Genomic DNA, 21,122 nt, shown 5'->3' on the forward strand with positions numbered 1-21,122 from the left:
AAAAACACAAAACCAAAATCCTCTGGACATTCCTCTGAGATTGACGGAGTAAGTTAACATGTCTCACACGTAGTTGTTCCGCGGAGGGGCCTCAGTTGACTCTGTCTCTTTTTCTCCGGTGCAGAGCCATCACACTGGAGAACCAGCTGGTGATCCTTGCGGCGACGGCCGGGGACGCGGGGGCCTACTACGTGCAGGCGGTCAACGAGAGGAACGGCGAGAACCGGACCAGCCCGCCCCTTCACCTGAGCGTAGCGCGTGAGTTCCCGGGCTCCCCGCGGGGCCCTGAAAGCTGGACCGGCTCCATTCAATTAGCAACCGCTGTCTCGTGGGGCAGTTTGCTATCAGCCTTACCGCTCGGGTAGAGGGGTTGTAGCTCGGCACTGCCTCAGCGTCCACAGGTGCCTTCTTAGAATTGGTAGGAAAGGTGAACGCGTCCGGTAATTCTAAGTGCAAGATCGTATTCGTTTGGGGGATTAAGAAAAAAACACTTTTGCTTTTGTACACTGTGAGTGCGTATGGTTTTTAACATCTTTTGGCTTATAAGGAGCTGTATCCATGAAGCTTATTTGCGACTCCATCAAGCACAGGATATGTTCTTTTACTTTAATGATGAAATCTTTGAGAAAAGATATGTACCGAGTTGTGTTAAAATTAGGAGTATGTCGTTAGCATAACCAAAAGGCTGAATCGTGAGGAAAATATAATCACAGGTAAGTCTTCAGTTTATTTAAAAACATTTTAGTTGGAGGAAACTTAGTTTAAATATTTGGCCTTTGAAAGAAGGCTCCAGAAATTCTAATAGCAAGGGTTATACTGCCGGAGAAGGGGGAAGTGACCAGAAGCAAGACCTCGGAGCTGAAGCAGATCCAAAGGAGGGCCTCGGGGGGCGTGTCACCGGGGGCCGCGGCGTGGCGCTCCGTGGCGCGAACTGCAGCAGTTATGCTCTTGAGAAAGTACAGGTGGGAAGCGGCCAAATGTTATGACCAGGCCGTACAGGGGGCATTAAGTGGGTCTGTGTGCAGAGTAGATTTCACCTTTTTAGAAACACCTGTCAGGAATGGCTTTCCCCTTGGGGTGGTGGCAAAGTTTTGCTTCGTACGTGGGATGCCCGTAGTGTTTGCTTCTCCTGGTCCTTGGGGGCTAAAAGAACTACTGGGTGGGTGAGGCAAGCACTGGGGGCAGGAGACGGTGGCATTAACCATGCTGTCACCTGCCCCTCCCATCCTGCCATCAGCTCCTTAACTCCGAGGAGTGGACTCCTGGGCCCCTGCCGCGGCCTGGGTGCAGACTTGGCCGTCAGCGTGGCCTATGCGAAGCTTTGGCCGGTTACATCCATCGATTAGGTGTAGGGTTCACCAAATCCAGCACAGACCCCCTGAATCAAGAATCACAGTAGGGGAAAAAATGTGATTTATGAAAGTTTTTTCAATATTAATAACAAAAGATGGAAATTGTATTATCAAATAGATTGTGTTAAGTATAATGATTTCCAGCTTTTACAGTTAGATCCGTTTATTCTGTTTAGCAAATTGGACTCAGTACTCAGTTGTAATGTACCTATGGGGATAATCATGGGTCAAATTGGGAGGAATTCTGAGTTAGAAACAAGGAAATTGGCTTCAGTCTATCAGGAGAAGGGAACCATTCCACACGTGCCCTGGTTAGCATGATGCTGACATCATGATGGTATGAGACAGTCTGCACCTGATAATTTCCAATGTGCATGCTCCACGAAGGCCAGTAGAAAATGAAGCTCGTACAGCGAATTTGCACGTTGCCGTGCTAATGCAATACCGTGGGTTAGATAATTGGAATATGTAAATTTTTAAAATAATTTCATTGTCTCCTCTAACCAAGAAGCATCTTGGAAGCAGCTCATAAATATTATAATTAACTGCCTTGCGTTTTGTTCCCCTGTATATTTTTATCTTTGCATTGGCACCAGATAAAAATGCGTCAAAGGTGAGATAGAAGGATGGACTTATTTTAAATCGTAGGAGAAAACCTGCGTTCTGTTCCCTTAGCTGTTCTGTGCTTTTTATGGGGACCAGGTAACATGTGAGAAGTAAAGGTGGAGGAAACGGCCTCATTTTAAATCTTGGGTGAACCTGACTGTCGACATACTGGGTTTACCTAAAAATTAAATGGCACATGCATGCGTCTTCTCAGTGAAAGTTCTATTTTAAAAACCTTTAAAGATCAGAAGTCTGGATAAGACTGCAGAAAGCCCCAGAATCGTATGTTTAAATGCTGCTACCTTCTGAACAGCAGTGGATGCTGAAGAGGGGAGACTGTAATTCAGGGCTTCCCTGCCAGCATCAGCAAGGCTGTGAAATACAGAGGGTGCCTCAGATCCCCTGATTTTTATGGAATTAGATATTCTCAAGACCCTTTCACACTTGTGTATGGTTAGCAGTTGAAAGTGGATACCTTATAAGGTAGTGAGGTGCAGTGTGTTTTGCAGACTTAGGTATCTTTTTTTTCTGATCTGGGCTTCGTAAAAACCCCAAACAAGACTGATGAAAAATTTTAAAAACTTGCCAGCCAGCATTTCTGAAGAATCTAAAGATATTACAGCCCAGTTATCAGTTAACAAAGATAAATTTTCCCTTGGCATCAGCAGAGCAAAGTGGGGAACCTTTCTGTAGTGAGCACCATCAAGGAGGTAGGGCCTGGAAATTAAACTCCTGGTGGATTGCACTGTAATTAATCTAAACGTGGAGAGTGCCACGCGGCCCACCTCCGTTTCCAGTCATGATAAACTGTTCCTCCTGTGGGGCCAGCCTCAAGTCGAAGTGGCGTAGCACCCCAGGGCCGGCCCTGTCCCGAAACCACGCAGTGAGTGACGCGCTGTCACCAGCTAACAGGAGGAAATAGATATTTTCCCAAACAGCTGTGTACACGAGAGCTCAAAACCTCACTAACTTTTCAGGTGCGAAATATTTTGGCCCCACTTGAAGCTTATGAAAAGCAAAAGAGAAAGAAGGCTGAGATAAAAATAAATAATTTTTTTAAAAAGCATGACAATTAGAAGTGAAATGCAGCCCCACGCTGGTGCCGCCTGCTGTTCCATGCCCGCCTCGTAGATGGCATCACTGTCTCCCAACATCCCCCCACACACATATGGTTAAGAAGGCAAGTGACAGCGTGTTCCGCACAGACGCTTCCTGCCGGGGAGGAGAGGACTTTCCTGAGCCATCCATCCTCTGGCTCCCAGGGAAAGCTTGCCACCGCCTCAGGGGTGGGTTCACTTTGAAGTTTTAATGTGATGTGAAGCCAGCAGATGTTAAGGACATAGGTGGACTGTGGAAGCATCCGGCATGAATTTTTCATAGCCGGCCCCGCAGCTCAGGTGCACACCAGAAAGAGAGCGGGCTGACCTCGCCCCAGAGCACGCATTTCCATTCTGAGGTCAGACCCAGGCAAGCTTTCTAAACCTGTCAACCTGTTTTTGGTTTTCACTTTGAAGATTTTGAGTTAACTTGTGTGGATCAGATCTTTCAAACTGAATTAATATTGAATAAGAGTTTCTTTAAAAAAAAAAAAAAAAAGAATTTAGGTTAGGGAGGAATTCTGCACGGCGATTAACAGCCATTGTTTAAATGCCATTGTGCGTACCGTGGACACATCATCCGCTCTGACCGGATCTTCCGAATGTCCAGCGTAATGAGATTCTCTGCCACAGATGCCGCCTGGAGGGGGAAAGAAGCGACTGCCTCCCTCCTGCGGCTTTTTCCTCCTCTTTCATTTTAACGCCTCCTCTTCAAACCGCACTTGCAGCTAGGATATCATTTCAGCTGATCCTCCTTCAGGCTGGCAAACCCTTGCTTTAACTCTGAAGGCCACTTAGCATTCCCTTGTCCTCTGTAAGGCTAATGCAGCCGCAGACCTCGTGTACGGTTCGTAGTTGAGAGTGGATCCCTGAGAATGGTGCCTAGGAACAGTCATGGGGGGACTGCCCTGTGAAACAGGGCTCCGTGTGCCCGGATCCGATTCCATCCTGTTTCCTTCACGGGGGGGGGGGGGGGGGGGGCTGGCATAAGCCCTCCGGTTGTTCTTTGACGCGGATTGGATTCCCAAAGTCATAAGAACGGCTTGAAATGTTACTAAAAACCAGTCCACAAATGACCAAGTTAGGATCCAGCTGTAACTTTATGGGTTAAGTGGCACTTAGCGCCAGGACTTTCAGAAACATTAACAGGAAGCAAGCTTCCCGGTAGAGCCGTGAGTTTACTCTGTCAGCACGTGCGGACCCGCCGAGTAGGGTGTGGAAGGAGGGGTGCCATGTGCTCGGCCCCGACCTCCTGGAGCTGGTCCTGGACGGAGCTGAGTCCAGGCTGTGGTCTCTGAAGCCTTGACCCCCACCCCTAATCTGTGCCTCCTGAGCTGTCTGTCACCATCATGCAAAAGAGAGAAAGGTGAGAAAAAAGTATCTTCAGTATCTTGCTAATCATGACAGTTTCATTCCAACTTTGGATCGTGCCTCGGGGCACAGTGATACACTTTGTGGACGGAAATCCCGGTTTTACTTGGTGTTCCTGGTCATGGTGAGTTCTCTGGACAAGTTCTTCCGACCTCTGAGTACAGAGGACGGGTTATCTCGGTGACCCGGCTGATGAAGAGCGTGGGGTCAGCGTTGCCATTTGTGTCGGTGCTGCCTGTTTGTGCTCGCCCTGTGAGTAACTCGGGCCCGCGGCTCCTTCCCGGGCGGCCGTGTCTACACTAGTATCTACACTAATGTCTACACTAGGATCCAGTCACGGACCCTGTGAGAGTTCGTGTGGCCGAAACTAAATACACAGGAATGTAAACCCACCTCCCGGGCAAAGGGGAAACCACAGCCTGCTGAAAAGTTCTGAAAGCAAACGGATGTATGAAGGCATCCTGCCCACCTCCTTGAAAATGAGAGTTTTTAGCTCTCCTTTGCAGTGGATGACGGGGCCCTCCCACTGATACCCCATCTGCAGAAAAGCATTAAAGATTAGTTTTCTTCTTATAAGGGTTTCAATTAAAAGACACAAGTAAAAATGCCGGTTCTAATAGTTTGTTTCTGGACCCCAAATATATGTATATATGGTGAATGAGGTTCAGGGGTACAGCCGGGGATTCTCAACCAGACTTCAGTTAAAAATAAGAAAAAAGGAAGAACCAAGTGATTTAAAAAATAATGAGGCCATAACTCTCTTCCCGCCTCCACAGGACAAAACTGGGTTGTTTTTGTTGTCACTCGTGTTCTCTGCACCAAAGTCCCATCTCTCTCGTTCCGAGCTGTTTGTCTTTCCCACTTTGTGACTTATTTCAGCCTAATTTCACCCTTGGTAAATCTTAAGGTGTTGAGTTAAACTATGAATTATCATTTGCCCTCTGCTTTTGAACAAATCTGGGGCACCCCAGCTCTCCCAAAGTGGAGCTCTGCAGCTTGGGCTCTGAGGACGTCTCAGGGTGCGTGTGGTTTTCCAGGAGCGTGAGCAGGAATGTCTAATCCTCAGGACATCTGTTTCCAGCTGCTTTCTGATGCTCCTTCTAGAGTCAGGTCGGCCTGAGGCTGCCCGAGTGTTGGGGGCTCTGCTCTCTTCCTGGGCACATGTCACCTTGTCCTGAGTCCTTACTTCAGGTGTTGTTTCAAGGTGCAGACTTCCAGGTGCCAAAGGGATGATTCTGAACATCTGTGTCAGGACTGAGGGAGTGAGGCTCTCTAATAACTGGGAAATAAATCGTTTTATACATTAGGTGCTTTCAGTTCCCTGCTGCCTACGTAATGGGGCAGGACTCAAATGCCTTGTCAGCTGACATGTTATTCCAAATAGTTTTTGGAGGCTGATTGCTCAGCATGGAGGGTCCACTTGCTTTAGGACAGGAAGACATTTCCAGCCCAGCCGCAGTTTGGGGCCAGTGACCATCTCCACTCAGTCAGATGTGACTGGAGGAAGTGTGGCACTCCAGGTCGTGTGCGTGAGCGCCCGCAGGTGGCCTCCATGCTCCCCCTTCCCTGTGGGGCCGCGGTGGCCAGGCCACACATGGAGATGGTGGCTTTCAGATGAGTAGGAAAAAAACTGTGTGCTGAGCACTGAGACTTCAGGGTGTATTTGCTATAGGAACAAAAAGCAGTCCGTCCTAACTAGTAAGCTCTGTGACCTCTGGTGTACTCGGAGGACGTCGAAGGATCGACAGGGAGTTCTGCAGCAAAACCTCCCTCATGCTCATCTGCTGTTTGTACGAGCAAGGTTTCCAGCGGCTGTCTCTATGAAGGAGAGATCAGGGTTAGAACTAGAGCCGGCCTTGCCGTCCGCCTCATGAGGGATGCACTCCGAGTGACTTTTTTCTTTTACGTGTAATATGCACCAAAACTTGTTACGTGTATATTTTTTTAATGGAGTGTGAATAATCATTGTGACACAACTGAATCCAAGACATCTTTTTAACCCCAGAGCCATACGATTGCTGGGAAAATTTAATTTATATACACATTCTTTCAGAGGCTATGACAGGGTGGTCAATAAAATACTTTGAATCATTAAATGTAATAAATTAAGATAAAATTCTGTGGGAGGGGTAGGATAGAAACAGAAGGTCAGGAAAAACAGGAATGATGTAAAATTTCTTTTTTTTTTTTTTTGGCAGGGGGGAGGTAATTAGGTTTATTTATTTACTTTTAGAGGAGGTACCGGGGCTTGAACCCAGGACCTTGTGCATGCCAAGCATGCACTCTACCGCTTGAGCTATCCCCTCCCCTAAAATTTCTGACTGTTAAAAACTGGAGCTTGTTCATGTGCTGTTTAAGCAGGTGCTGATGTGCATCAAACCCTCAGACCTGCTCTGTCAAATATTTAGCTTCCTCTGGATACATATAGAACAGCGCTGCAATAGTGTATATTATTAAAATACACCAGAATATTAAAATATTAAAATACACTGGAAATGTTATTCTTTGCAGTCCTGCAGGTCTATGTTGAAAAACTTTAGGTATCAACTTAAACTGTGGAAACGATACATAGTTTTTTAAAAAAAATTTCTTCTAGGTGATATAAAAGCAAAAGCTGCTCCAAGCTGTGTTAGATGTGATGATAATCTATAAACAAGCTCACCGCTGAATGACCACCCCGGGGGCGTAGGCAGAAGGGCACCGACGGCCCTTGAGCTGGAGACAGGTGTTTCAGGAACCTTTTCCTTCTTAACTTGCACAGTAGCTCCCTGAGTTAGTGATCAACCCGTTTCAAATCTGAGGGCACCAGAAGGCCCTGAGAAGTCAGGTTATGGACCGAAGTCACAAGAGCAGGGAATAGGGCGTTGAGGGCTCGCAACAAGGCTTATTTGACTCCCGACCCCTCGTTTCTCCTGTAAAAAGGGAACAGCTTGTCCCCCGGAGGCCGGACATGCCCTTGGTGTCAGCATACGTCCAGATGAGGGAAGCCCGAGGCAGAAGCCCACCGCGGGGGAAAGCAGCTGTCCACCGAGCCAGCCCTCCCTCTGGATGGGAGATTCTCTGAGGGAGCTCTTCCCCCCCACCCCCACCCCCGGCCTCGGAGGAGCTTGGCTGCGTTTTAAAAAGTGACAGCTTCTGTTTTGATGCCAGAACCTTCCGCGTTGAACATTCAATCCAGGTAAAGCCAGTGCGTCGTCCGTGCAGACACAGCTTGGAGGCTGGCCCCCTCCTGTAACCCCCATTTACATTTGGGTAGACTGGGAGCCAGACCCCACTCACCTGGACACAGGTTTACTGGGAGATGAGACTCTGGGGTCAGGGCATCAAGCTTGCTGACGGAGCACCGTGGCGGCAGATTACAGCGTGTAATAGCTCAGTGGTGTCATTGTCAGTGATGCGTTAGGCACCGCGTGGCCTGTCCCTGGGGTTCCCGGGCCCCACGTGCACGGCTCTGCTCCCTGCTTCCCAGGCTGGCCTGTTGGGGCACCTGTTGCACAATAAGCAGGCCACACCCAGGGAGGAAGGGGAGCACTGGGCGGGAGAGGTCATTCACCAAGCAGAGCTGACCAGTGGGATTCAGTAAATGAGCCATAAGTATCCATTTACTTCTTCCAATTATAGTATAATTATTTAAGGGCACAAATTATCATTCTGCAGTGATTTGCCTAATCAGATTTTTTACAATCTACTGAACAAAACTCAACTTCAATAATTTCTCCAAACCAGCTCCCCAACTCCGGCCCCTTGTTAACCATACCAATTTAAATAACTATATTCAGATATTTAAACACAGGACTCTTTTAATTGTGGCAGTTTTAGCACTGGAAATAGAAGTAACCCAAATGATTTTTACCCTTGACTCTGGGATCCAGTTTCCTGACCGTAGCCAACAGCCACATCCTAAATTCAGTTGGCCGAGAACGTGAGATCATTTCACTCTAGGCTTGTAATATGCAAACATCACATTTCAAAACTTATAATGCATGGAGAGTGACTCGACATTGTATCTTACTCATGCAGTAAACGTCTTTCGAGCTCTGATCACTTTGGATGTTACGTTTGTTGAAGTGCTTTGTCTGCTTCCCCTGTCACTGGAATTGATACAAAAAGATAAGAAATTTGTAGAGGGCACAGACAAGGGGGATGGAAAATAGAATTTTCCTTGCAGTCATTTTATGAACTCTAGCATCTATTCATGGCACATCCTGTCCGGGGAAGTCCCAAACAAAGTAACAGCCACCAGCTGAGATGAAACCGCAGAACGAGTTGTGAGTTGCACAAGCAGTTTTCTCCGGAGCTGAACCCAAATGATGCACCCTGCCCCACACGCTTTCCTTTCCTGAATGAATTCAACATGCCCAACCTGGTAATTAAGAAACACCTGTTTGGTTTCTCTTCCTTCAGCATTTTTGAGGTTTTCAAACTCCAGCTTGTAAATTATTTATATTGCAGACTTGTTTTCAATTGTTAAAACCATGTGGAGAGTTCTTCATCTGGTTACTGCTTTGTGTGTGAAGCGTCACGTGTGGTCACCTTTTGTTAACAGCTCAGATCTACCTTTCCCACTTAGTTATAATGTTTTATTACCGATCACAATAAATGATGTGCTTTTGGCTCTTAGAGAAGGCAATTACAGCAGGTAATTAAAATTGTAGATCTTTACAAGGTGGCTGAGAATGTTAAATCAAGCCTTAAGAAAATCGAGTAAAGTGTTGTTAAAGTGGAAGGCCACTTAGCGCCGTGAAGAGCATTACCAAATCCGGAGTGCTGGGTTCCCCTCTTCTCCAAAAACACTTTGTATCTGAGCAGTGAAAAAAAAGTGGAATTTATGCCAGAAATAATAGCAGCCAGAAATGTATCTGAAGATGTGGGCTCTCTCTGTGCCGTAACTAGCGAGCTCTCAGCAGCGGTCCCTGCCAGGGTCTTGGTTGTGCCAGGCACCCTCTCACCTTTTACGGTCTTCAGGAATCTCCTCCTTGGCGCAGAGTCAGTCCCCATGCTCAGGGCCTGTACGGGGCAAAGCAGGTCGTCGCAGAACGTACGCAGTGTGACTTCTGTTGTCAGTGTGACTTCTTGTTTGTGGCCCAGGAGCTTCTAAGATGGATCCCGGAGACGATTATTTTACCTAGTTTTATAGAATCCTAAAACCGCGAGCCGGGAGTTTTCTGGCTCACCTTAGTTCTCGGCTTGAATGACCACCCAGGAAGCCCGGAGGCCGTCCTGTGTGATGTCCCCAAGGAGCAAGATACAGACGAAAACCCAGCAGAGCACGAGCTCCAGTGAAGGACTTGAAAGAATGCCTGGTTTTCCATTTCGGTCCCCAGCTCGGGCTTGGGAGTGGGAGCAGCGAGTGAGTCAGTCGTGGCGACCCCTTCAGCTGGCCCGCGGGTGGGCTGCCTGGGGGCTTGTGCTGCTGATGGCTTGAGTTGAGTGGTCCCATCTGGTGTTAAACGCCCCGCCCTCTGCCGTGCCCCTCCCTCTCCCCGAAAGATACACGACAGGCTGTCCCTCTGGGGTTGTACTCAGTCAGACGGGCTGCATCATGCCAGGGTTTGCTCTCGTCTGGGAAGGCTTCCAGCCCAGATGTGCTCTGGAGCTCAGCCTCCTCCCTTGCCGTTCCTTCAGACTCCGGGGAGCACCCTGACTAGTCAGAATGACTTATGGATAAAGCCCACACACGGTGCTGACCTGTGGTGATCAGCTCATGTGAGGAAGGTTCAGTGGTTCCACATTTCTTCCATCTACTCAAGAAGACATCTCCTGAATAGAGAAAATGACCTCAGAAAAAGTTATGCAAAAGTGTTGCCATCATAAAGAAATATGAAATGAACAGGCAACATTTAGCACCTTTCATTTCTTTGTTCGTTTTAGTGATAGCATTAAAAAAAATGATGACAGTAAGCATGTTCTTGATACAAATCAAGGCCACTGTTGTGCTGACGTGAACTCTACTGGCGCTGAGATTATCTGGATCGTTTCCACGTCTCGCGTCTCTACCAGAAGGACTGACGGTGAGCCCTGGCTTCTGTTCTGATGGGTTGGGATCCCTGCCGTGTTGGCATGGTGGGCATTAAATATTTTGAGTGTCACCCAGCCTGGAAGAACGCTCAGGGTGCAGGAAAAGTGGTCTTACCGTCATCTGGGAAGCGGCTTGCGTGCCGACTGCTGTTCGGGCTCGCCCTCACCCCACTTCTGTGTCCGTCCTGCAACTCTGAGGAGCGGCAGCCGGAGGTCCTCCCGTGTGCTTTCCTTTGGCTTTGGGGCCTGTATATCTCATTTTCATTTTTTTTCCCAAGTGCATACCCCGCCCCCATTTAAAAAATTCAAATTTCCTTTCTGGTATTTTGTTCATCTAATATCTACCAGGCGTCCTGCTTGACAGCGAGGAAACTGAATGAATGGAACACACGGCTCTCGCCCGCCTGAGCTCCCTCCTTGCTCAGGAGGGGCGGGCAGGCCTGTGAACGCGGGACACACGGCGTGTGAAACGCCGGGTGAAGCGGAGCTAGGTGGGAAGCGCGGAAGCACAGGGGGCGGTTGACTCTGCTCTCGAGGCTGGAAGAGCGTTGCGAGCAGCACTCTTTCATCTCCTCTTCCGTTTGTGGAGAGACGCCCCGCCAGCGTGATGGCGACGAAGAGGAGGTTCGGGGGGACAGGGCTCCGCGTGACTGAGGGCCTCGGCGGCTGCGGGCCTGCGTCCACTCCCCTTGCTTTCAGTGCTGGTCCCCCTCCCCAAACCGCGTCTCCTCCAACCTCATCCCGCTCAGCGTGCCGTCTCCTCCGCCAGAACGTACGCTCCACGCGGCCGGGAGACGTGAAAACGGCAGGGGCTCAGCAACACTCGCTCGGGGAACGAGTGAAGGGCGTTGGGAACCGAGGGCTTTGCTCTTTTCCATCTGCATTCTTCGCCCCTGCACATTGGACCATTATTATTACTATTTTTTTACTGAAGTACAGTCAGTGACAGTGTGTCAGTTTCTGGGGTGCAGCATAGTGTCCCAGTCATGCATATACACACATATATTGGTTTCATATTTTTTTTCATTAAAGGTTACAAGATGTTGAATACAGTTCCCTGTGCTCTGCAGAAGAAATCGGGGTTCTGTCCATTTCTGTGGACAGTGGTTAACCTGTGCAAACCTCAGAGTCGGGACCACTGCTTTCACTCTCCTCTCCCCCTCTCTCCGTCCTTGGCCTCTCGGCACCTTGTGCCCTTGCTCCGCCCTGAGCCCCTTCTCTCTCGGTGTTTACAGCTCTTCTGGGGCCTCCTTACCCCAGACGCGGGGCTTCTCCCTTGTCTAGTCCTTCTGTGCGATGATTTGTTTTGTTTTCCTGTTGTTTATTTCTCCTCGGAGGAATCACTGATTCTGTGACTTTAAGTACCACGTTCGGTCAAATGGTCTCTCCAGACATTTCTGAGTGTTCAGTTTTTGCCAAGTGGAAAGTTGGATGAATGATTGTAAGTCCACTCTGACTCTTAAATCCTGATTGTCTTTTCATTTTTAACCTTCTTTGTCTGGTTTATTAGGGTGCCCTGAGATGGAAGGCCTGCCCCCATGCCATTCCTCACTTATTGACAAGTTTGTTTGTTTGGTGACTTTGTTTGACCCTCTAGTCTCTGACTTCCTTCTTTATCTCTCTCTCCCTCATCCAAGTGATTACACGGCTCCTGGTGATGGGAGCAAAGCGTGCCCATCTGACCCAGTGATCGGGACGTTGGGCCCTGAAGGAACTTCCACTTGGAAATTAAAGTATCCTGTGTCCTTCAGCTTCCTATCCCAAAGCAGGCTCCTCTCCTAAATTCCCTGGAAAGTCATCTCATTTTCATACTTCCCAGCTCTTACCTACCCCTGAGCATGTAGCTAGACCCCGGATTCTTCCCGAACGTCTATCCATCCATCCACTGTGCGCCCATCCATCCGTTAACTCGTTCACTCAGCACGTATTTACTGAGTGTTCAGTCAGTGCCAGCTCTCTCCTGGGCCCTGACAATATGCCGTGATCAAGGCAGACTGGTTTCTGCCATCGGAGCCCACGTTGATGAAAAGACCAACAAGCGCTTTTAACATGGGCTGTCCTCAGTCTGGAAACGGCCATTTCCCACACACCCCGAGTTTCTGCCACTTCCACTTCTAATCCTTTGCCTGCTGTAAAGAACAGGGCTGGTAGAGATGAGAGTAATATATGCAAAACGTGCATGGAAGCAACACTCCTCTGAGAAGAGTCCACAGTAGTTCTTTTTTATATGACCATTAGTGTAGGCTTATGGAGAGAAAATATGGAGAAGTTTCGAGAGATGGATTATGTAGGAAACAAACAGAATAAGTCCGTGGAATTACAGCTTCAAGCCAGAGCGTCGCTGTCCCGCCAGCAGGACCCTCCTGCGGGCAGAACTGACGAGTGATGTGCACCAGTGCCGGGGCCCGTGTTCTGGAGGCCGTGTGTCCACAGTAACTTACGAAGTGGGCTGCTCTGCAGATGCACTGTTAATATAAGTTCCTCATCTCTAAGTCATTCAGTCTGTCACTTGTAGAAACTGATTTCCTTACAACTTATGTGTAAGTTACATACATAACTTATATACGTATGCGTAATGTAACTTAGATGTATAAGTGAAAACTCTTTGATTAGTCAGCTCAGGCTGCCAGGAAATATACCCCAGGTGGGGCAGCTCGAACAGCATTTGTTTGCGCACAGTTCTGGGGGCTGGAAGTTCACAATCAAGGTGCCGGAGGGTTGCTTTCTGGCGAGACCTCTCTCCCTGCTTGCGGACGGCCGTGTTCTCTGTGTCCTCCCTTGACCTCTCCCTCCCCGGAGGCAGGGGAAGGAAGAGAGGGAGGGAGAGATGGGGTCGTGGCTAGTGCCTTCTTTCTAGTAAGGACACCAGTCATCTCGAGTTAGGGCCCTACCCCTATTATCCCATTTTACCTTAACTACCTCCTCAGAGGTTCTGTCTCCAAAGACAGTCACAAGCGGGTCAGGGCTTCGACATACGAGTTTTAGGGGACACAGTTCAGTCCATAACAGCTTCCTGCTCCTCACTCCTCTCGAGGCTTCCCTCCTAAGGTATCACTGTAGACGACAAGTCCACGCCAGCCCTCTGCGGGACGCGTTTACTGCTTGACTGCATTCCCTTTCTCCTGCACAGCACCTTGAGATGACAGAAACCAGTGCCTACAGGTTGAGAGAAACTTCTCTGGCTTTAAAAGCCATCTGGTGAAGTGGCCACGCCGGGGCCACTTCCCCAGTGAGCCCATCAGAGGCCCTAGTCTTCCTGCAAGCGCTCTGTTCTTGGTTTGGGGGAAATATTCACTGTGGAAGTTCACATTGTTGCAGGTTTAATGCCGTGTGAGGGGCAGGTGTTTGGAGTGGGGTGTTTTGTCTCTTTGTTCTTAAAATAACTTGGGTACTTGGATTAACAGACTTCCTTTTTGGAGAGAAATGTTTCTGACTCTGATGTTGGTTCTGACATTAGCTGAGGCGGGGAGCCCCATGAAAAGACCCGCAGGGCCGCTGCTCTCCTCTTAGCACCGGCCGGTTCCCTGGCCCAGAGGCTCTATCTCACTTTTTGCCTCTAAAGTGGCTAACTTACACCTCAAACTCTATTGGTTCCCTGAGCTCACTTCTGATTGGTTATTTCCTTCACTCCTGATTGGTTACTACTCTCACTCCTGATTGGTTATTACTCTCACTCCTGATTGGTTATTACTCTCATTTCTGATTGGTCCACTTCCCTAACTTCTGATTGGTCCATTTGTAGTACTTCATTTGCATGGAGCTCACTCCTGATTGGTCCATTTCTCTCACTCCTGATTGGTCTATTTCTACAAAGCTTGTTCCTGGTTGGTTAACTTCTGTTGTACTTTATTTGCATATGATGTTGCAAAGCGTAGAACTGGCATCCTATAAAAGGCCTGTGTAAACCTGCAGACGGGGTCCCGAGCTTGGAGTGTTAACCTTTCTGGCCTGCTGGTGTAATAAACCTGAGTTCTGTAATCCTCCGAGTGCTGCTTGGTCTCTCGCCTGCATCCAGGTTGCTGTCACAACTGAGCTGTAACACATTTTTCTGCAACAAGCTACTGCTCTGGAAGCATTTGAGGTGAGACCCGTGAGCCAACACAAGTTTCTGTGATGATGGGAATCTTCTGTATTTGTACAGTACAGCGTGGTGGTCGTCACCTGCGTGGGGCTAGTGAGTCCTTGGAATGTGATCTGTGTGATTGAGGAAGAGGATGTTTAATTTTGTTAATTTTGAATCATTTTGGACCCTCATGTGTCCCGAGGTCACCATATTAGGCAGGACGGTTCTTTATGAATGCAGAACACTTTGTGTACAAAAGGAACTCTGGGTGAAACCACCCATGACGCATCTTTGACCTCTGTGAGCTCCTGGAATTGTCTCCAGTGGTGGTCAGGGCTGGTCCCGACCAGCAAGACTTTGACTCCAGGTCCCTTTGCTCGCAGGAGCAGTTGCATGCCTCAGGTCCCTTTACCGAAGGTCTGTGGTTGTGGAGAAGTGTGTGCTGGGCCGGTACAATGAGTCATTCCTTTGGGGCAGTTGCACTGCACACCGCCAGGGTCTGTAATCAGCTGTGTTAATGGTGCCCCCGAGAAGTGGTCGGTGCGTGGCCTGCATGCTGTACACGGCCAGTGCTGATGCTTCATTCCAGCTATTTACGGAAGATCTCTTACGTACCAAGCCTTGCGCTCTGCACCAGGCAGGAAGGGAAACCAGGGGTGAGAGGTCATGGAGCTCAGTAGGTGACTAAGACGAGCACGTGGGCCGTGACCGAGAGCAGCACAGCTCACCATGGAACCCCGGGGGTGGGGCCCCACCAGGTCTGGGGGAGTTGGGAAGGTTCCCTGGGGGACTGAGACTGAGCTGAGACCCCGAGGGGGAGTAAGATGTGGTTGGCTGAGGAGGAGGACACCCCAGTAAGGGGACAGCAGCACCTAGAGTCAGCGGACACGCTCCCCCCATGGACAGGAACAGAGCTAGCTGGTCAGGAAGAGCGAACAGCCTCTCACAAGCAGGAGGGTGGGGGGCTGGTGGGGCGGCCGGCCTGGGCTGGGCTGCTCCTGTCCCGTGTGTTTGCTCATCCCGCCGGCGCCTGGCTGTGCGCCACGGGGACGCCGGCCAGGGGCCACTCATTTTCGTGCTGGTGCCTTCTTATTCTTAGCGGAGAAACCTTGGCTACACCCAGTCTCCGTCAGACACGCAGTGAAAGTTGGAGAAGGTGGAGAGAGTCTCTCGCTGCTCGGTGGGTGGAGCCGTTTCTGCTGCCAGGCTGCTTGGTCCCTGGGGGTGTTACTTTGGGAAAGGTCATGTCAGCTCCGCTCCCCACTAACGGAGGGGTTAGTCCAGCTCCACGATCTTCGGATCAGGGATCAGTTACTCCAGGGTCCCCAGGGATGGACGGGTTTCCGGGAATCAGTTTCTACATCCCAAAGGGGCGTGTGTCCTTTTGTCCAGACTGACCCGCCTGAGGGCATCTGCAGGACAGGGGCAGATCCTCCAGCTCCCTCTCGCATGGGCTCCCCTCCCACCTCACAAAAGCAAGGCCTTCCCTCAAATCCCAGTCTGTCCTTGGTGCACTGCTCTGGACTGGCAGGCCCTCCGCTTGCCAGACAATGGGCCATTTCCAGCCCTGGGGTCAGTGCTGAGAAAGTGGATGCCTGTAGTAACTGGGGAGGAGATCCTCCTGCAGGTCAGGTGGCGTGTAGTTCTTAGTTCTCTACGAAAATTAAAGGAGGACCTAATCCACTTGTCAGCCTACAGATCGTGAAAAAGAACGTTTGACCATAAACTGCTGTGTGGTTTGGGGCGTAGGCATAGGAATAATGTCAAAGTGACTGACAACTCCCGGAACAAAGCTTCCACCCCCACCTACTTCGTTATGAAAATAAGTTTTCTCAGTGCATACATTTATGCAAGCAAAAAATAGAGATAAAATTGATGCTGAATGCTTTCTCATTTTAGCTAGAATAATATCCACCCATGAATGCGCGACCTAATTAAAAAGAGAACCGTCCCACTCATCTCACTAAGAGATGCATCGCAACAGAATTTTACTTTTTATTTCAATCAGGATCTTTCAAAATTTGTAATGATGTATGTTGGTTTGATTATTAAATGTTCATAATAATTATAATGGATAACCAACCCAGACTTTTTTTTTTTAACATTTAGAGTTTTAGGATCATAGGAATTTGAAAAAAAATAATGAAATAGTTATCGTTTCTTAAGTAGAGAAGTCTGGTAGAAATAAAAAGACTTGCAAGCATGATACATGTTATAGTAAGGAAAATTCTGCCCATGGATGGAAGGAGAAAAGGAATGATGTAGAATTCCTAGGTATTAAAAGGAGGTTATTTTTATTTTTTTATTAAAGTATAATAGTTACAATGTGTCCATTTCTGGAGTACAGCACAGTGTCCCAGTCATGCATATACATGCATATGTTCATTTTCATATTAAAAAGAGATTTTTAAGTGAATGATGACAGGTATCATTTCACAAAGGAATTTTGGTCCCTTTAGATGCATTTAAAAGAGTGATCTGAAGTTTTGTTTAAAATACGCAAGAGATTAAATGTAACTACTTAAATGTAAGCTTCAAATATGTGAGGGGCATGTAGTTTTTCAAAATTCTTTAATGGTTGATAATGGGCAAAAATACATAAAGCCCATGTTCAGTGAAAGTGGTAATGAGAGAACTGTGCTTAGCTTAGTGATGAAAGTTGAAACAGGGAAGGACGTGCGGGGAAGGTGGACCCCTGACTGTCCTACTGAGGGTGCCTGGACTGGGGGAAAACAGGGAATCCACCGACAAACGGAAGCTTGCACGGAACTCAGGGAAGTGCTGGGCCGATATATTTGGCAACAATCATAGGAAAAGTGACAAAATATTTGAAATACATGACACTGTTCCTTAACCCTAGATGCCCGTGAAAATCACCTGGGCTGGTTCAGGACTTCTTAAAAAGCACCTGGGTGACTTTTCTGTATAGTTAGGGCTGCCGATTATTGGGCTAAACTCAAAGTGTTGTCCTTGGACCAGTGATTAGCACATCCTCTTGGGAGATTGTTAGAAACGCAAGATTCCGAGCTCCATCTCAATGCTTCTGAATTAACTTCTGCATCTTAGCAAGATACTTAGCTGATTCATGGGCACATTAGAGTCTGAGGAAAGCAAGAGTTCTGACAAGTTCCAGGGTGATCCTGCAGCTGGGGGTTGAACAGCCAAGTTCTCGAGTGATGCTGCTCAGAGGTTCCAGGGCAGAGCTACACAGTGTGACCCGGGGCTGCAGCATCCCCTTCTCCTGGATGCTGGCTGGACAGGCAAACTCTCAGAGTCCTATACAGGCCTGTGACCGGAGTCCCTGGGGGTGGGGTCCCGGAATCTGGGTCCAGCAAGCTCTCCAGGTGACCTGGTACTCACTAAAACTTGAGCAGGACTGCCCTGGAGAGACCCCACACAGCCCTCTGAGAGCTCTCAGCGTCCATGTAATTCAGGGAGTTAACCTAGGAGTTTGCTAACACCGGGAGGGCCAGCTTACTGACACAGCTGATGCTGACCCTGTCATCACAAGCTCCCCCGTCTCTGAGCCCACGGGCACCCGTCCTGCCATGGGCCCTGAGTGCAGGAGTGCCACAACTGGGGAAAGTCACCTAAAGACTCCGGAAGGTCTGGGTCACCCCGCCAGATCAGCAACCCAGTCCGGCTGATGTGCTGGCCAAGGGTGAGGCACCGCACCTCTTTCTTCCTCGCTCTGCATCACTGGACTCACGCTCCCTGACAACCCTTAACCCGAGCTCAGAGAGGGCGTGTGAGTCTGCACAGCGAAGAGAATGTGGTGGTAGCGCAGCTACGGCTGAGAAATGCTGTGGCGTGTGTGGGGCCCAGCTCAGAAGGTGTGCATCAGACAAGGGGGGAAGGCAGCCCAGCCTGCGCGGCCGCGGGGAGAGGATGCCCTGAGCACCTGCCCGAACCCCTCACTAGTCAGCGTGGACCTGGGAAGGCGAGGGGCAAGCCCGCAGCCCTGTGGTGCTTAATGATGGAGAAACCGCAGCCCCTCGCGGCCGGGCCGCCGGCGCTCCTGACTTCCAGGTGCTGGGCCGGCGCTGAGTTAACTGGCTTGTGCATTCATCTGCAGCTTAGCGGGGGGCCCAGCGCCTCCCCGGAAGGGAGACCAGAACCGCTTCCCCGGACTTTTTGTTCCCTTGTATTTACTCCGGATTCCACGTCGCGTGGGCTCTGCGCGCTTTGTGCCCTGGACCAGGTTGAACAGTCTGGCTTCAGCCTGTCTTTTCTGTGACTGCAGATGGGATATGATTTATTACCTTTGTCTCTAGCTATTTTTTTTAAAAAGGAGCTTTTACTGTGGAGAAAAAGTTGTTAAAGTCCTGTCACCTGCAAAACAGGACTTGGCTCTCTCGCCTCCAAATTAAAATCAACCTGTTTTCAATTGGTGACATTCCTTCATTAGTTTTAATTCATTTTTCAGCACATCTGATTTTTTTATTCATAATGCTTTTGATGAAAATTAATTAGTTTCTGTTAGAACTGAAACAATATCATCACAGGCACCTAGACGTCGTCATGCAAAGGGCCCGATGGTAACGCTGGCCCCCGGGTGGAGAGCGCGAGTCTGTTCGGTAGAGAACCCACCTCAGATGAAGCCACGGAGGCTGCTGAGACTCTGGCCTCGGTTTTCCCAGCTGTGAAATGAGTTTGCAGCAGGTGAACTCTGAACTTCCGCTTTATGAGCCCAGCAAAGCTAACGCACTGTCAGAGAACAGAAGCGGGAAGAGCCTGTGCCAGGCTTATGCAGACGTTACGCTGATGAAGCTTTTCTCAGCACGACGCAGAGTGAGTCAGACTTCCAGCCGGTGCGGCCCCCGGGGGCAGGGGCCCCTCTCTCAGGACGGGCAGGAGACGGAGGAGGGGAGGAGGCCCCTTCAGGGGCCAGGCCCGCCCCTGCAGTCGCGGAGACCTGGGCAGCCGGGCTGTGCTGGCCGGCTCTCAGGGGACACGCCCGCCCGCAGTCTGCACCTTTGCTGATCTTGGTCCCCAGGTGCTCAGCTTCCTGCAACACACTCACTCTTGCAGCAGATACTGTGAAACCAAATGTCACCAAACCAGAGAGAAACCCACTTCTTCAGCTATGATTCCAACAGGGGCGATTGAGAGAGAACCACTTTTGAAAGGCCGCTTAATGCAGCTCTCCAGCCTGAGTCCCACACACAGGGCATCGGGACAGCCTAAGGCCTTGGAGGCAAAAGTCAAACCTGCTTACCTGTCATGTTCCTGATTAAACAAGGGCCTTAATTTTTACAAAGTGGGCAATTTTGTATTCAAGATCCAAGGAGTAAAACCTCCTGGATGAATCCAATCATGACTTACCAAATGTGCTTCCCCTGCCCCCAGCAGAAAAGGGCTTTTGACATAACACTTCATCAGCCAGAGTATGTGTTTCAACAGAACATCCGTTACCACACGAGGTACCGAGGATGAGCTGCCTGGGTTTTAACGGCCGGCCCACGGAGGCGAAGCAGGACAGCTGTCAGGGCGGCTGCAGAGCCAGGGTGGGTCCGAGTGCTGACCCAGGAGGTTCTCCTTGACACGCCCAGTTGGGGTGCGGAGAGGGAGGGGGGCTGAGTTGGGAGGCAAAGCTACTTCAGGCTGGAGGGTGCGCCGAGGGTGGAATTGTCACCTGAGACTATAAATTGTTAGCCAGAGCCATCAAAAGAATGCGGGGAAGACCAAGCTATAGGGCCGGTCGGGTGGCCGGAAATCTGCACGTGCTGGGCGTGCTGGTAAGACTCAGACACGGATCACAAACTGGCCCGGGAGAGACCAGCTCCCAGCTCTGTGCCCCTCGGGCAGCGGCCTCCCTTCAGCGTGCACGCAGGATTCTCTCTCCACACATTGCTTGCTTGCTTTGTAAAAATAATTTTCACAAGTGCAGACTAGTCGATTGAAAAGAAATTCCATTTGCAGTGAATATTTATTCAACACTTAGCAGGTTGGTGCTCTCCAGGCCCCAAAATAATAAAAGTGAAAGAACGCATCTGAGTGAAGAGGGGGGAGCACTGGGTACGTTTAGAAAGTGGCTGTGTCGTCAGGGTGAACAGACTGAAGCTGCGGTTTCTGGAAGAAGTTCAGTGGCGATGAGATTTTATTTGAGCTGCTCCCCTATATACATAACTTTACAGAAACCCAATTTAATCATTTTAGACCATATTCCCAATTACTTGAAGGAGAGTGGGTTTGCATTCCTTGAGAACACACGTGTATTTCTGTTTGAAGTAAATGAGAGTAACTTGCACGTAGCAGGAGGGAAGAGAGCCCCAGAAATTTTATTAACTCTGGGTTTTAGGTTGCTGATAAATGACACTCTCTCTTATTTCCATGAACTGAATAATAAAAGAGCTTATGTGGGACACACGCCTGGCCACACGCGTGTGCGCGTGCGCGCACACACACACACAGGAAATGAGAGATGCGCTGGCATGCCCCTTGGGGTCTCCCATTAATATACCGTTTAACAGGATCTCAATAAGGATTTCCTATAAATTATGTTCATCGCATAAAGTAAGTAGAGTATAAGGTGTGAATTCCAAATGTGCTAAGGGAATTCTCTCATTTTGAAGAGAGAAGGACGTTTGTTTAAGGAATTTAATTGTCCACTGA

At 49.3% G+C, this 21,122-nt stretch overlaps 1 protein-coding gene across 5 annotated transcripts in view; it reads left to right on the top strand.

Moving 5' to 3' along the window:
- The window catches only part of SDK1 (sidekick cell adhesion molecule 1), a 718,389-nt gene that overhangs the window by 404,051 nt on the left and 293,216 nt on the right, over window positions 1-21,122 (top strand). For all 5 annotated transcript variants that reach the window (XM_032459946.1, XM_032459947.1, XM_032459948.1 and 2 more), the window contains exon 5: window positions 125-258. In XM_032459946.1, the coding sequence (XP_032315837.1) occupies window positions 125-258 (134 nt within the window). The remainder of the gene's footprint in view (window positions 1-124; window positions 259-21,122) is intronic.

Source organism: Camelus ferus, chromosome 18 (assembly GCF_009834535.1).
Source record: "Camelus ferus isolate YT-003-E chromosome 18, BCGSAC_Cfer_1.0, whole genome shotgun sequence".
NCBI classification, from domain to species: Eukaryota; Metazoa; Chordata; class Mammalia; order Artiodactyla; family Camelidae; genus Camelus; species Camelus ferus.